This window comes from Hesperophylax consimilis, chromosome 7 (genome assembly GCF_061612785.1).
Source record: "Hesperophylax consimilis isolate HC1 chromosome 7, BYU_Hcon_1.0, whole genome shotgun sequence".
Lineage (NCBI taxonomy): Eukaryota > Metazoa > Arthropoda > Insecta > Trichoptera > Limnephilidae > Hesperophylax > Hesperophylax consimilis.
In genome coordinates, this window is record NC_142842.1 from 19,327,102 (window position 1) to 19,343,241 (window position 16,140).

At 37.1% G+C, this 16,140-nt stretch overlaps 1 protein-coding gene across 2 annotated transcripts in view; it reads right to left on the reverse strand.

Moving 5' to 3' along the window:
- Nup160 (nuclear pore complex protein Nup160) overlaps positions 1-16,140 on the reverse strand; it is a 43,138-nt gene that overhangs the window by 2,066 nt on the left and 24,932 nt on the right. The window contains exons 13-24 of one of the 2 annotated variants that reach the window (XM_089633285.1): positions 15,850-15,958; positions 15,467-15,572; positions 14,990-15,157; positions 13,842-14,060; positions 12,604-12,722; positions 12,089-12,255; positions 11,376-11,471; positions 10,366-10,663; positions 7,911-8,104; positions 6,694-6,817; positions 5,959-6,147; positions 4,097-4,287 (exon numbers count right to left, since the gene is read on the reverse strand). In XM_089633285.1, the coding sequence (XP_089489411.1) occupies positions 4,097-4,287; positions 5,959-6,147; positions 6,694-6,817; positions 7,911-8,104; positions 10,366-10,663; positions 11,376-11,471; positions 12,089-12,255; positions 12,604-12,722; positions 13,842-14,060; positions 14,990-15,157; positions 15,467-15,572; positions 15,850-15,958 (1,980 nt within the window). Of the gene's footprint in view, positions 1-4,096; positions 4,288-5,958; positions 6,148-6,693; positions 6,818-7,886; positions 8,105-10,365; positions 10,664-11,375; positions 11,472-12,088; positions 12,256-12,603; positions 12,723-13,841; positions 14,061-14,989; positions 15,158-15,466; positions 15,573-15,849; positions 15,959-16,140 lie in introns of both variants that reach the window. The other variant, XM_089633283.1, reaches the window with a different exon arrangement.

Below are 16,140 nucleotides of genomic sequence, written 5' to 3' on the forward strand. Positions count from 1 at the left end.
CTGGAATTGTATGAAAAATAAGCACTTATGTTTATCGTCCTAGCCACTGAAAACTGAACAGATAATCCCTACAAGTGTGATCTATACCGATTTTAATGAAAACCCATGTCACCAATTTACACTAGTAGTTCTGTGAACAGTAGACTTTGCATTAAAAAAAACATGTTTCTAATTTTCTCAAAATTTCTTCTGAAATCATAATATTAAGTAGGTACTTATATACCTACCTACTTACTTATTAACAAAGCAATTTATATAACTTTTTGAATATCAAATAAGGAATGATATCTCAATGACAATTCATTTTTTAAACATTCTTACTAGGTACCATAATGTTGAAAAATGCAAATTTTGATTGCCAAATGTAAAAATAAACACGATTCCACATTTAAAAAAAGAATCTTTACTGAACCATAGTCAAAATTCTCCATCTGGCCAAAGTAAAGCTTGATTGAATAATAAAGTGGATGCAGCAGATTTTCAAAAACACAAACAAATATACAGACTGATGAAATGACAAACGGTCGAGTTAAAAAAGTTACGCCAAATACGTTGTAATCTTAATAATATGTCCAACTCCAATAAAATATTGGCAGTATCAACAACGCTGGCCGCTAGAGGAGCTAGTGCAGCATATTGACGTTGACATTCCTTTCAATGGCAGCAAATTGAATTTATTATCATTCTATATATCATATCATTCATCAGTATGTTATTACCATTCTAAACCATCAAAAACAGAGTTAATAGCTGCTTTACATTTTTTTATCGATGAACAAAAAAAAGCAGCAAGTTCGTAGGTACGGTGGCAATTTTTTTTTTTTCGATTTTCATAATTTATTAACGTAAAATAAAGAATATATTTCACATAAAATTCATTCAAATGCATGAAAGGAAACTAAAGCGCACAACTGGTGCCACTAGGAGGCCCTAGTGTAGCATGCTGCCATCAGAATATATGGGAAATGTCAGAAGTTGGAGGACTTATTAATATTATAGATTACTTGGTTACGCTCAGTCAATAAATCGGGTTAATGAAATCAGTATGCAATGATGATAAGGGCTCTTTTCAGTGAAAGAAATAAAAATAAATTGTATTTAATTAAAGAAATTGTCACCGGAGACAAAAATTCTATCTACATTTTCAACTCCTTATAAGTTCAGGAATTGCTGGTTAAAGTATGTTGGAAATGTACTGAGAAAACAATTATTTTGATTCCTGAAATTAACAGAAATCTAGAATATTTCATCTATTTTTAATGACGGTCAGTGAATAAACTAACAGCATATTGGTAAGACGTAACACATTCAGTGATCCAAAACTCGACGCAAGTCATGTCGGGGTACAGAATATTTTCCATTAAATGTATGCCATAATAAAGGAAAGATATTCAGATATTCTGGACGCTCGGGGAAGACATGGTACGACCAAGTTAATCAAATAGTTGAGTCAGCTTATGTCAGAGAGAAGGCACAGCCTAATTAATGGCCTCCGTGGTCGAGGGGTAAGGCTTTCGACTAGCAAGCTGGAGGTCACGGGTTCAAAACCCAAAGTGCGCAAGTAAATTTTATTTGATTAATTTGTGTTATTTCACAAAATACTAATTATAAATAATATAAAGTATATTTGCGGCACATTCCAGAGTGGAAGATACTCTCAGTATCGGCCTGGTAGAAGACCACCATTCAGTATTGAAATGTTGCTTAAAATGGCTTTGGCCGTGTTTGGTAACCAGATCTGAATAGCCTGTTACTTCCCCACCTTCCTCTTCCCAATCTCTTTCGCCTCTCCACCACCTTCAGCCTCATAACATACCCCAATTGGGGATGCCGTAGTCTGCATTAATGCCCAGTAGGGCCGAACGGAGAATTCTGGAACTTGCAAGTAGTTCGGCGAGCTTTCATCAAGCGTCTAGAAGCTTCCTGGTGTTAATACATGTGGATATACTGGAAGTCTCGAACGTACTAGATTGCGATGTGAAAGGTTTGAATTTTCATAGTGGCACGTCGCTACACATGCATCCACTACTCTACTTGCTTGCAAGGAAGTGTTTCAAAATCTACAAATCTTGTAAGCATGGTTTCCTGCGTAAGGGCTGTACTGGTCGAACCGAGGTAGGTTCCCATCAGCGGTGTGAATTTGCGGAGTGAATCGTGTGGCTGGATTGTGCAATTTTGTATGAAGCCGAGCAAACATTTTCAAATGTCATTTTCACCAAAGAGTGGAAATGAAAAATTGTTCCGAAAAAATAGTGGCCACCGTGCGACGTGCGAACGGCGTCAGAATCATTCGAACCATTCTGAAGAAAGGGCTCGAGCGAAGTATTTCTTAGATAGGTTTTGAAAGAGACAGTAATATTTATCTTGCAAATGCAACCATGCGTCAGAGGGTCAGCTAATATCTCGTGCAATATTATTATGCATGTATCACATTTAGGGAACCTATTTTGACATTATTAGCCATTTTTTTAACAGTAGTGATATTTTGCATGCGTTTCTCATTTGCAAACTTGACAAGACGTGTGTGCGCCGCAAAGTAAAACGTTTATTGTGCGTTATTATGTAGAATTATTCTGTTATCGCTATATTTGATATGGTTGAATATCCTTGACCTATTAAAAATGAGTGATTTTAAGTAGGTACAATACATTATGTTTTTGATTGGTACTCAGTGAATGACCAAATTGTCTCTTGTTCGCCAGTTTATCCTTAACCCTTTGCACTCCTAATTTTTTTTTTAATTACCTACTACCAACTCCTTAATTAATTTACAAAAAAGGGATAAAAAGTGGCCTTAATAAAAAATTAAACAAAAAATTTTAAAATATGTAATTTTTATTACTCTTTCTTTACATAGAGTACAAAAAACATAGAAATATATAAAATTAACAACTTAATATGCCCTTATTCACTTAAACTTTTTCAGTGTGAGGTATTTCTTGAAACATTCTCCTGGATGGAGGCCAGGTTTCCTATCACAAGTTTCACAATAACTTCTAACTTTTCTTCTTCTGATAATAATATCTTCATCGGAATCGTCCTCATCAGAAAATGGAACTTGTGGAGAAGGAGGAACATCTCTGTCATTTTCAAGTAAACGAAGTTCACTGTCTATTTCAAGCATGTATTGGTCATCACCACTTTCATATTCATTGATCACAGATTGTTTTTTTTTTATCCGGGGCATTTTTATTTTATTCAAGGTATATAATAAAGCACGTTAAATTATTACTAACAAATCACTAATTATGAAGAAAAAGAAATGTAAAACTATATTTTCACCTAATTACTGAGTATTATTTTCAAGACCGAACGACACATGTGCTTTCTCGGCCACGAAATATTTGCTACTAAAAACAGTAAAAACAAATGTAAATACACAAACAGAACAAAATATTATGTGATAACAAGTGAATAGGTATAAGAATCCTTTGTTATGTGTTGGGAGAAATCCCTCAGCGCTTCCTATTGTTACGCAGGTAGACAGGCAAGTACCTACCTACTTACATGCGTCGCAACCAAATAACTGCGCAGTGCATTTACAAGGTTAAAATAATACGATTTTAAAAATTATCTAAAAGGCGAAACTTGACGAGATATATGTATTTTGCGTATTCGGAATATTCAGAATGAGATATAAAGTGTTTAAAAGAAAAAAAAATACATTTGATAATTTAAATTATTTTTCGAAATTGCGTTACTATAATGTCGAGTATGACTCGACATAGGAGTTGGTGTAAGAAATATAATGTCGAGCCACACTCGACAAAGGAGTGGTATGAGTTAAGGATACTAATTACAAACTAGCTACTCTGGGGAAACTGCTCATGGTAGATTATATACTATTTTTATAAATATATGAACACATTATCAGATAAGAGGGTACAATTTATAAACACATTATTTTGTAAAAAAACAAGTAAGTTATTATGAAAATTTAGCATCAGCGATCAAGAAGTTAATACACTGACCGTGCTTGGTCAAGAGCCTGAATAATAGAAGAGAAATGAGACGATGTATGAAGCAAGAAGTGTGTGCCAAGACAGAGTTATTTGGTAGTTCATCCTCATAGATAGATAGAAGAAGCATGTATTACCTTGTAGTATGTGAGGAACCAGTGTGGCAGGAAGGCTCCCGCGGCCAGAAGCCGGGATGCCACGGCGTGCAGGACGGAGGAGCGGGATTCACTGCAGTGGCGGGGCCCTTCCTCCGCGGTGGTGGAGGTTACCAGGGCCTGAAGCAAGCGCCACGCCGCCCCCGAAGCATTGCGCTCTCCGATACACAGCTCTGGAATTATACACACATTATGTAGGATTAATACGATCTACTAATGCGCTTAACAAGTTCACATATGGAACAAACACATATGTGAACTGGTTAAGCGCATTAGGAAATGTATTTATATATTTATTTGATTAAGAATTATTCTTAAGTTAGATCATTTAAAAAAAAAGTATATTACGTGCGCTAGTCCAGTCATTAATTCAGTATGGAATTATTGGATGGGGAGGTGCATATAAAAAAAATTGTAAACCCTGTAAAGGTGGCGCAAAGACTAATTATTAAAGTAATTTTGAAAAAACAACCTACATTTCCTTCACCAACATTATTCAAAATTTTGTGTGAAAAAAAAGTGCCAAAAATTGAAGACATTTTTAAAAAAAGACTCAATATTACAAGTTTCCAAAGATAATAGATACATTGAAACAATTAAAACTTAATTCATCGTGAAAACTAAATAAATATAACATCCAAATTCCTCTATTTACTACAAAACAAAAGCACAATAATTATATTTACAAAGGGATAAAATATTTTAATAGTCTTGGAAATTAAATTTTTTTTTTTTTATTTATTCAAGAAAAAATACATTTAAAAAAAATATATTACTGAACACTTGTTACATCATTAATTAAATGTATTTACTTCATTTCGAACCATATTCTTTAATGTTCCCACATCTTAATATCATACAGTCTATGATATTAGTTTTTACTCCTACACCAAACTCAAGAACTTTTTTCATTAGTGTAGAAATACTAAAAAACATTTGGTTCTTATGCCATTTACTATGTATTATTGTAACAATATTATAAATTAATATGTTTTATATGTCATGTATTTTAAATTAATAAATTGTGAAAATACTTGATATAACAAAGAAAGATGATAATAAAACATTTATTATTATTATTTTTTTTATCATAATTCATTAAAATTTAATTATATGAAGTTACTGAAAGAATTATAAATATGTACACCATGTAGTGTTTTTTAGTGCGAGGTTGAGGGTGTCTGTTTCAGACTGTATTCGGTGTAGGCATGTTATCTGTTTCTGATCTCTCTATGTTTTGTATGCAGCTTTTTACTTGAGTTTTAAATGTTATAATCTTGTTGTGATTTTTGAATGAGAGTGGGATTGTGTTGTAAAGTATAGTACCATGGTATAGAAGCTTTTTTGTCCAAATTTCATATTCGTAGTTGCTCGTTGGATATGGTTTTGACCCTGATAGTTCTAGTGTTAGTTACTATTTCTTGTGTTCTGTATTGTGTATGTAAAGGAGTGTATTGTTTTAGAAAATGTCGTTTAATTTCATCTGTGCTTTTATTTATTAATTCAAAATTGTACCCAGTGTCGGAGCCAGTGGTACTACGGCATCTCCAATTGGGGTATGTTGTAAGGCTGAAAGGAGAGGGAAATGGAAGAAGATGGGGAGAGGAAGATTGGTAAGTACCTAGCTATCTAGAGCTGGTCACCAAACATCACCACAGCCATTACAAGCAATTTCTGAATGATTCTGAATGGTGGTACTTCAACACGGCAATACTGAAAGCAACTACCACACACATGCATAATTTAATGTCAATATTTTAAGTGACTTAATTGTGAAATAAAACAAATTAATTAAAAAAATATATATTTGTACATGTAAATACAAACACGCATGCGCAACATACCTGCGATATCATTCTCGGTGAGCCACCTCCAAGCGTCTGACTCATCTACGGCCTCGGTGGACAAAGAGGCGTAGGCAGATGCTAGAGAGGCGAGCGCAGGGGCCCGGGGCACCTCGTGTCGCGCTCGCAGGGCCAGGGCGCATGTGTGGAGTCCTGCGCCGCTCAGCAAGGAGGCCACCTCCTCCACTCCTGGACAAGAAGATATTGTTGGCGTGGTTAGTAATTTTTTTTATTATTTATTCCATGGAAAACCTAATAAGAGAGTTTCATTATAAATATTTTATGAAGGTGCATACAGTGTAGCACGTAATCAGATGAGAAACTTAGGGAAACAACTGGTTCTACTTTGTTGGAGGTCGGTACATTTCTAAATTTATGTAACACCTCACAAGAGTTCCCATGTCTGTACAATGTAAAGAAATGGGCGGGAACTATATCACAATTCAACTGGGCGTGAGTTAGGTAGTGAGGTAGGTGAAGGTTGGGGCTGTAGGAAGGGATTTAATACGCAGGTCTCGAAGAGGCTCGTTACACAAATCAACCAGCAGATTAACTTTCTGGAGAAAAGTGTGGTTTACATCATTCAAATTACTGCTATGAATAAGTTTTTTTGACTACATACCTACCCCGAACAAAATGGAACACAATTTCAACTATCCGTCTGAATTCAATTGGGTTCACTCCTCTCAATTTTATAACTGTATGGCAAACAGTATAGAATAAACAAATGCTCACCGTTTTCGGGGCAGAGTTTGTCAGGCTGCGTGTTGGCAAACTTAAACCTGGCGGTGACCAGCTGCAGCTCCTTGCGCAGGTCCTCCAGCCCCACCACCAGCACCTCGCGCTCCCACTGGACTATCTGCAACATATCACCCAACCAGCGTTACACAAATATTAAATGATTTACTTCAAACTAACTATTCCATGAGTACGTGTTCTGTACATATTTATATGTTAAGTAAAAACATAAATATTGGCAATGAATCATGCAATATTTTTCAATTTCAGTAAACGGGCCCATTAATAATGGAGGTCTGCCGGATCTATAGATAATAGAAACAGAGGGAGATACGGCATGGTAGCTGTTATGGTACACGCGTACCTACCTTAATTTATGAACGTCACACTATACATGCAGCTGTGTGAACGGAACCATTCGAAATAATTGCGGCACGACAATGGCAAGGATTGAAGTGCAGGCATACAGCGTTCGCAACAGTCAGTTAGATTTTGGTAACAACAGTGCAAACAAGTCACGCTAGCCCTCGGCAGGCGACGTGAAGTCAATCGATGGTGCGGCAAAGTTCAAATCATCCGGTATTGTTCCGAGTGAGTTAGTGATGCTCCATTCCTAATGTATCGTTCTTCCTAGAAATTGGAAATTTCCCACTGGCTGTTGTGCCTTCCACAAGGAGCCTAGATGCTCAGATTCACACCTGATGCTTGTCCCCGTGCTCCAAATCTTCCCTAGCCTTAAAAAGCTTTAATCGTCAATACCTCTTTAGTTTTGTTTATGCCCAACATAGGATAAAGTCAGAAAGTTTTGCTAGCAACAAATAAATTGTATCATGCTTTTGTTGTATAATCCCTATGTTTATTTCTGAAATAAAACCAGTTATCTGCATGAATAATCTATTTGTTGTAACGTGTAGATAACATTCATTATATATAAATTATCCCCTGATTGATTACTTATTTGGTGCCGGGAGGCAACGCATTTCTCGTATACCATTACAAAGCGAGCTAACTGCCGCCGAACTACGACCAAACTTCACAGACTAAAAAAGCGGCGGAGCCCAAGAAAATTATGCATTTTGTGTGCAGGTAGCAACAAAGGTTCTTGGCCTATCTCCCTTGTTTCTATTATCTTTGGGTGGACTTCATTATGAATATTAAAAAAAAATACAACAAAAAAAGGAATAAAAAACCTGTTGGTTAATGTTTGCACCCACCTCCCCGCGGACGTCCCTCTTGCCGGGCTGTGCGGAGCTGTGCACGGGCGTGACGAGGAAGGCGTGGCGCGGCGCCACCAGCGCCAGGCAGTTGACGGCGGCCAGCAGGCAGCGGGCGCGCCGCCCCAGTGCCCCGGCACCCGGGCCTAGCTCCGTGGCGATGCGGCCCGCCTGCTCATACATCACCTCCGCAGCTGGAACCCGAACCAAATGCATCAACGGTTTACTCAAATTAATTTATCATTCTGATATAGTCATTACAGGTACAGTCTGTCAAGAAAGTGCAGAAATTTAACCCTTCCGCACTGGAGGCGGGTAATACAAACGAGAATTTTGTGCGATATCTAAATTGTTTTTTACTGACATTCTCTATAATTTAGGTAAATCCTAGAAAAACTATTCTGTAATCTATTCTGTTCTATTTTTTGATACTGACAATTCAGGGTGGAAATTCACTACACATAACAATATATTGAAACAACTTAAAATAAAAAGAGTGGAATTTTTTAAAATTGTTTCTATATATCATTATTCGGTAATCAATCTGCATTAAAAAAAATTTACCCTCTTACTATTTTTGGAAGACTTTAAATAATATCCAATACTGATAAAATTACATAAAAACTTTAAAAAATATTTGTTAAAATTAACAGTGATCCAAATTATGATAGTTTTGGTAGTAGTATGAACAAATACTTGAACATATAATAAAAAAACAACTTGTTGATTTTATAGAAAAATGGAATATATTATGTGAAGAACAGTGTGGATTTAGAAATAACCAATCTTGTGAAATGGTTCTCAATCTAGTTCTGGAGGACTGGAAACAAGACTCAGATAAAAATAAATATGTGATCGCGGTTTTCCTGGACTTTCAGAGAGCTTTTGAAACGATAGATAGAGATATTATTATTAAAAAACTATCTAAAAATGGAATAAAAGGAAAGGCATTGAAATGGTTCAAGGATTATTTAAGTAATAGATATCAAACCACAAAAGTGGGTGAGACAATATCCGAACCAGTAAAGATTACATTGGGAGTACCACAAGGGTCGGTTCTCGGACCTATTCTTTTTATAATGTACATTAATGATATGGTATTAATGATAAGTATTGAAACATTGTAAAATAAGATTATTTGCAGACGACGCACTGATTTATATAACAGGAGAAGATTATGAACTCATAATGAACCATCTAAATGAAGACCTACATAATATATCAATATGGCTGAAGAAAAATAAACTTAAATTGAATGTAAACAAAACAAAATTCATGAACATTGGAAAACGAGTAACGCAAACAAAAAAAGACATATTGATAGACGGTGAAGTGTTGAAAGAAGTATTTGAAATGAAATATTTGGGGGTAATAATTGACTCCAAATTAACTTTTGCTCAAAATACAAAACAAATTATTAAAAAAGATTGCCAAAAAAATCTCACTGTTGGGAAGAATAAGAAGATTCCTTAACACAGTTTCCAGTAAAAATGTGTACAATGCAATTATTGTACCACACATAAATTACTGTAGCAGCATTCTATTCTTATCCAACGACGGTTTAATGAAACAAATGACAATTCTACAAAATAGAGCAATGAGAACCATATTGAAGAAAAATAGATACACAAAAATTAAGAACATGTTGAAGGAGTTAAATATCTTGTCATTTAAACAAATTATTTACTTTAATACCATATTTTTAATCTACAAGATAATCAATGGCCATACGTCTAGTGAATTCCTAAGAAAAATTGATAACCTGCAGAACAAACACACACATGAGACAAGGAAAAGAAATGAATTGAGACTCCCCTTCAGGAAAAAAACACAGAGTCAAAAGTCATTGATGTACGGAGCGTTGAAGATATTTGGAGAGCTACCAGAAGAAATAAAATCAGAAGAAAACATAAAAACATTTAAAATTAAATGAAGAAAATATGTGATTGATTCATTTTAAATGTGTTACCATAATTATATGTATATTTATATGTATATGTATAAGGATTGTATTAGGACATAGATAACTATGTACCTACTTAAAATACCACAATAAACAATAATAAGTAGGTGGTGAACAGAGACAAATATGTAACAGGGCGAGAAGGTAATAGATTTGGCTCGGCAATACTGTCGGTCGTAATACCGGTAGCCGAACGAACTCACCGACAAGACAATCGACAAAAACAGGCAATTCAGAACAATCTTACGCAATCTTGACTGACAATATGAGAATACCTCTCGAGCAAAAAATCTCATAAAAAGTTGCTCATTTACCAGAACCTTTACGGTAAAACATTGTTTTATCTTGGGGTTGCCATTTAAAAGCATTTAAATGAACGCAGCGCCCTCGAAATTTTTCTTGAAACCTTCTCGGCACACTGTACAAATAAAAATAAAAAATTTAAGAATTAAGTGGAAATCTTACATAATTAATATTTTAATAAAGCCTTACCCTTTCTCATATCGCCCCGTCTCACGTGCACCGCGTACAAAAAGTGATAATAATGATTGTGTGGCTTATCAGCAGCTCTAGCCCTCCGCTCGGCGGCTCGGCGGAGCTCCGGCGGGGGAGGTGTGGCTCCCGGTCGCAGCAGCAGACCCAGGCCCCCCAGTGCACCCAGGGCCCCCGCCAGCCGGGACAGGCAGGCCTCACGCTGCTCGCGGGCTGGGTGCACCGTGGCAGAGGTAAGCGCCCGCTCCCACGAGGAGAGGGACACCCACGTATTGAAAAGGAGCGAGTGGAAGACGGGCTGGAAATTTTCATCATAATTTAATTACTGTGCCCAGTTTTCAATACTTCTTTATTAAATTTATTTGACTATCCTGCAGCCAAGTGGAGGAGTAGGTAGTACCCAAAATTACTATCCTCCTTATTTTAGCTTAAATACTTGACTTTTTTTACGTATTCCTGTGCCAATACATAAGTTACCATTAATAATTGACTGAATAATTGAGATTTCTATATTTATAATTTTTTTTTAATGATAAACTAATATTTATAAGAAAAGGTTTTATGCATAGCATAAAGGATAACAAATAATTATAAGCAATAATTAGTCGCCTGAAATATCAATACAAATTGAAAATATCTCCCGAGTAAAAATAAATGCCGCCAACGGGAATTGAACCCGTGCCTTCTCATATCCGGTCAGGTGCTCTGAAACCACTGAGCTATGTCGGCTTATTTCCAACCCGCCAAATCATTCAATATGTACTAGTACCTCAATCAACAATTACTGTTATATTTTTTCCACCTGTAAACAACCAACTTAATTTTTGTAGGAAAGGCTTTGTTAGTGCTAAATTTCTCACTAGATGGCGTTGAGACATATTATATCTTCATTTGTTGGCGAAATATTTTTGACTTGTCAAATATTATTATTTTTTTTTTAATGATAAACTAATGTGTCTTGTCTTATTTTTTATGTAGCTTAATATTGAAGTTCTACAAGTGTAACTTACCAAGTGAGGATCATCCTTATCAGCTATACCAATAGCTGTCTCTGCCAGGCTGATGATGCACTCTGGAGCCTTGTGAAGTTCAAACAGCTTGATTACCTGAAAACAACAAACAAAATTCAAACAAACTTCCAATATTAAAGTTCTTCCAGAGGGATACGTCCGTACATATCTGATACTCGCCGATTCAAATATCTTGGCGACTACACATGCACAGAGGTTCGTACACAGGCACACGTTGCCGACATTTTGTGAACTAGCCAATCTCCCGCAACCAGCCGGGCAAGGTTGTTCCAACTCATTTCGTCATGACATTGTAAATTTTATTAATAATAACGTATTTTTCTACTATACAATACATTTGAGAATATATTGATAGTAGAGGAAGATAGGTAGGTACATATGACATTAAAAAAACCTATTTTGAATATAATAAATAATGGCTATAAGGAACAAATTTAGTCAGTCCACTCGTGCTCGTTATAAGCAGGTTTGACTGCAATTGGATAATTTGTATAGTGCCGTTTTTGTAAAAAATCAGCTGAGGGGCGCTCTCCCTTCCAAACTTTCTTCTGTCTCACAATTTAGTACTCCATCATTGCACAAGTAACAACTTCCATTCGTAATGATGGCAGTAGGAATTTTTGAAATATTGTCAGGTTATTTGTAACCTTTTATTTAAATTTCGTCATAAGTGTCACTATTTTATTACATACTTTTAGGTAGTAGTTGAGAAGGGCATGTCGGGGGGCATGGGTCCCGGGCGGCAGCATGGCGGCCAGGAAGGGCTCCGTGGTAGCGCCCTGGCCCGCCCGCAGGAAGGAAGCCAGTGCCTTCTTCGGCTCCCCCGTGTCCAGTAGAGACATGCCTACGATGAACTCTCCTGGAAAGACACATACCATAATTTTAACAACTTCCTTAAGACCCTTGAAAAATTTATAAGCCAGTTTTCACTTTACTTTTATAATTAACCTTAGAGGATGTCATCATTTTATTATAAATACTTAATACTACAAACATTTTTTTATTTTTTTATCTTTTAAATAAAGTTGTTTTATAAAATAGCACACATGTTTGAAGTCTTTGTGAACAAAAATTGCATTTGTGAGGGTTGACAGTAGTGTTAGTCAAATTGACAAATGATTAGTCTTTTGTGTAAAAAATAGTCTTCTAGAGTTATTATTAACTAGGGAAAAAATAAAGTGATGAAAAGGAGATGATTTGGGCTTACTTGAGCAATTGTTCCACTCGCACCAGGGGGCCAGGAGTTGTGCGTAGGTCTGCACCAAACGGGGACGACCAGATCCTGCCAGCCATTCTCCCAACGTGAAACCACCACTGACTCCCCACCTAAACAATAAAACAAACAATACGATTATCATCAAAATGACTACATGTTATGTTTGGTGACCACATCCAAAAACTTTCCACTTTCTCTTTCCCAACTCCTTTTCCCCTTCCCGCTACATTCGGCCTTACAACATGCCCCGATCGGGAATGACATGTTTCACTTGCATCATCATCATCATGGCGGTATATCCCAGAATGTTCTCCACTGCCTGTGGTCCCTCGCCATTCGCCTACAGCCCTCCCATCCTTCTCTTTCTGCTCCAGTCCTCTTCCACGCAGTCTATCAACCTCTGCATAGCTTCCACTGGGGTACCTACATAACTTATGGCGTCTTATCATTCTTCATTCGGCATTCTTTCATTCTTCCAATCACAGGCGTGGACAAATAAATAAAGTAAATTGTTTCAATTAATTAGTAAATAAATCAGCTTACATGAGTCGCAAAAGGCCACTTGCTTGCATTTTATAATGACTTGGAAAAAATCGTATAGTCAGTGGATAAATCTTTCTACATACTAAGATTTCGAAAATGTTACTAAAAAAAATTTGAAATAGGTATGTAGTTTTTTTAATAATAAAATAAATAAATCCGTTTTTTATAGCTCGTTATGTCACTACATAACAATGCTTCTTGTATTTATTGATGATTTTCTTGTATTTATTTTTGAAAAAATTCACACTGTTTGACAGATATTATGACGTGAAGTTGGTACTTTTATTTGGCTTCTATCTCAGCGGCTTACATTTTTAAAATGTTATAAAAAAATGTTTTGATTTCGTAGCTTACATATTTTAATTTTTTAACTGATTTTTGGCTATTGTTCTTTTTTTTTCGCAATCATAAAAGAATTATGTAGTTTATAAAAAGTTGGTCCGATTTCGAGGATTGAAATTTAAAAAAATCGCCAGGGTTCAAAAATATAATAAAAATTAAAATTGGCTGAAAAAAAAGGATTTGATGCAAGTGTCCTATTGAAGTAGTTTAAATAGGTAGGTTAAATGCTAGAAGAGTGCTACTCTAGAGGGAAGATGTCCATTGGGCTGAAGTAGCAGGGATGGCCAGGAGAATCCTTGTAGATGATAGCATAAGGGGCAGAAGATATAAGTATGTAAGCTTACATGAGATGGGCCAAACAGTGTATGTACGGCTGCAGTGCCGCGCTCCAGTGCAGCTTGGGCAGTATGCCGTCATCGCTGTGGGCGAACAGCCGCCGCGCCATCCTACCGCCGGCACCACGGCTGAACCACCAAGCCACCGAGGCGGCGCGCCCCGCGCCTGACTGTCCTGCCCCCGTGTCACGCACGCGGAGCAAAGACAGGCGCTCAATGCCGCTCTTTCTGGAATTGAAATAAAATATATTATGTAATGATCTTACATTCATATTATACTGAGGATGGAGAGGATGGAATAGTAGGCAAATGACTAATTAACATGTGAATTATTTTTGTAGGTGATCAATCTACAACAACTTTCACAATCAGTAATAATTGCAGGAACCCGAGTAGGAATAACCTTTTGATAAATATTTGAAATAAAAACCGAAATAAATATGCAACATTTCCGCATTACGTAGGTACAATAATGTATAATGTCCATCATGACAAAAATTGGTATCAAAATAGAGCATGCTCTATTTGACATACCGAAACAGTTGTGAAAAGCGTCCGTAAGAAAGGTAAATTTTGACTTAGCTTAGCTTTTGCTACCGTAAGCCCGTCAACTTGTGGAGATTTTCAAATAGTTTCTTTTGCGGGTTATTGTCATGGACCTTTGGGGTTGGTAGTGAGAGACAAATGAAAAAGGTGTGTGGTATCACAGCGTTTATTGAGTCAGTGAAGTTGATGTTGCGATGAGTCCAAACCGATGGTGATAAGTGCCAAATTCCCCAGGCCGTAGATCGACACTGCGTTGGCGGAGACCGGACTTGTAGATGATGTTCAGCACTGAGGAAGAACATGGGACTTCCAGGTATTCCAGTGTGAAGTAAGAGCCAAGGTGCGATGGACCTGGTCGGCTGGTGATGTGAACACGATGGGTTCGCGGCAATGTCGGGAGCATACCCATGGCCCTGTGCAGTCGGTGCGTTGCGGAACGGGGGGCGGTCGCCCCCCCACAGTTTGTGCGATGGTTCTAGTACATTCTCGTAAGTACAAGATGTAATCCGAACTGTTCTGAAAGGTCTGGAGCGTACGATGTATATGAATTTTGCTAGTAGCTGCTTGCCGCTACAGGCCCTATTGCCAGTTAGTCAAATGGGGGTACTCACAGTGCATGATGGTCAGTGGGTTCGGGCAGCGTAGTGTCGCAGAGCCAGGCCAGCGTGTTGTATGCCTGCAGGCTGACACCGGTGTGCCCCGCCACTGGCCACAGGTTCCGGCTGGTGCCCCCGCGGAGCACCGCACCCAGGATCAGCACGTTGCAGCAAATGGCAAACCTAGAGAGGAACAAAATGAAATACAGTGAAACTCTCTTACAAGATTTTTCACATTATTTATACACTAGCAGGATATATTGGGCCATTGTTTAATTTCTGTTTTCAAGGGACCCTAAAAAACACTGTATATGTGTTCTCACAAGAAATCCTTATTATCATTGTTGCGTCAAGGAAACTTATGAAATTTATCATCAGCCGATTTGGCGACATTGAAAAGGCTAATCATACATACTGTTCTCTGCAGATAGGCAGGCCGAAAAGATGCCTTTCTCTATGAAATAGTCTGATGAAAAAAGTTATTTTACAAACCTAACTTCAGCCAATTGCCGGAGGGATTCAGTCGCAAGAGAAACTCCCATATCGCTGCTGAACACACTCTCCACATCGCTAAACCCATTGTCATTCTCATCAATTCCTGCAATTAATAAATCAAATATTACATCGCTAATAACTTGTACACAATCTTGCCGAAGAACCATGAGCGATTGTGCTTTTAATTACAAATTAGTTAATGGCTCAACGGACGCTTACGTTTCGGGTACCAAATCGTAACACGAGGCTTCCAGAGATTCGTTTATTTTTCAAAAACAAACTATTTCAATAATTACAAAAGATTCATAGGCTTTGAAATAAATTCAGTTCCGTTGATATTTTCATTTATGTTTATATTTTTAAAATTATGTGTTAATTACCTGGGCAATCCAGACGTAATGTTTTGTTAAGAGCGAGCAAGGCTTGTGACAAGTCTGAAATGGAGGACATCTTCCTAGATAGGGCGGCTACAACTGCAGGTGGGAAGATCTGTAATCAAAAATAGAAATATTTAACTCCGATCTGAATAATTATGTCTATAAGTGCATTGCAAGAACTCGGTTCAAATAATTACATGGCTATTAATTATAAGTGCATTGCCAGAACCTCGGTCCTAAGTCCTACGTCTTGGTCCTCTAGCAAACTTTTACACTTCTGACGCTATCTAATAT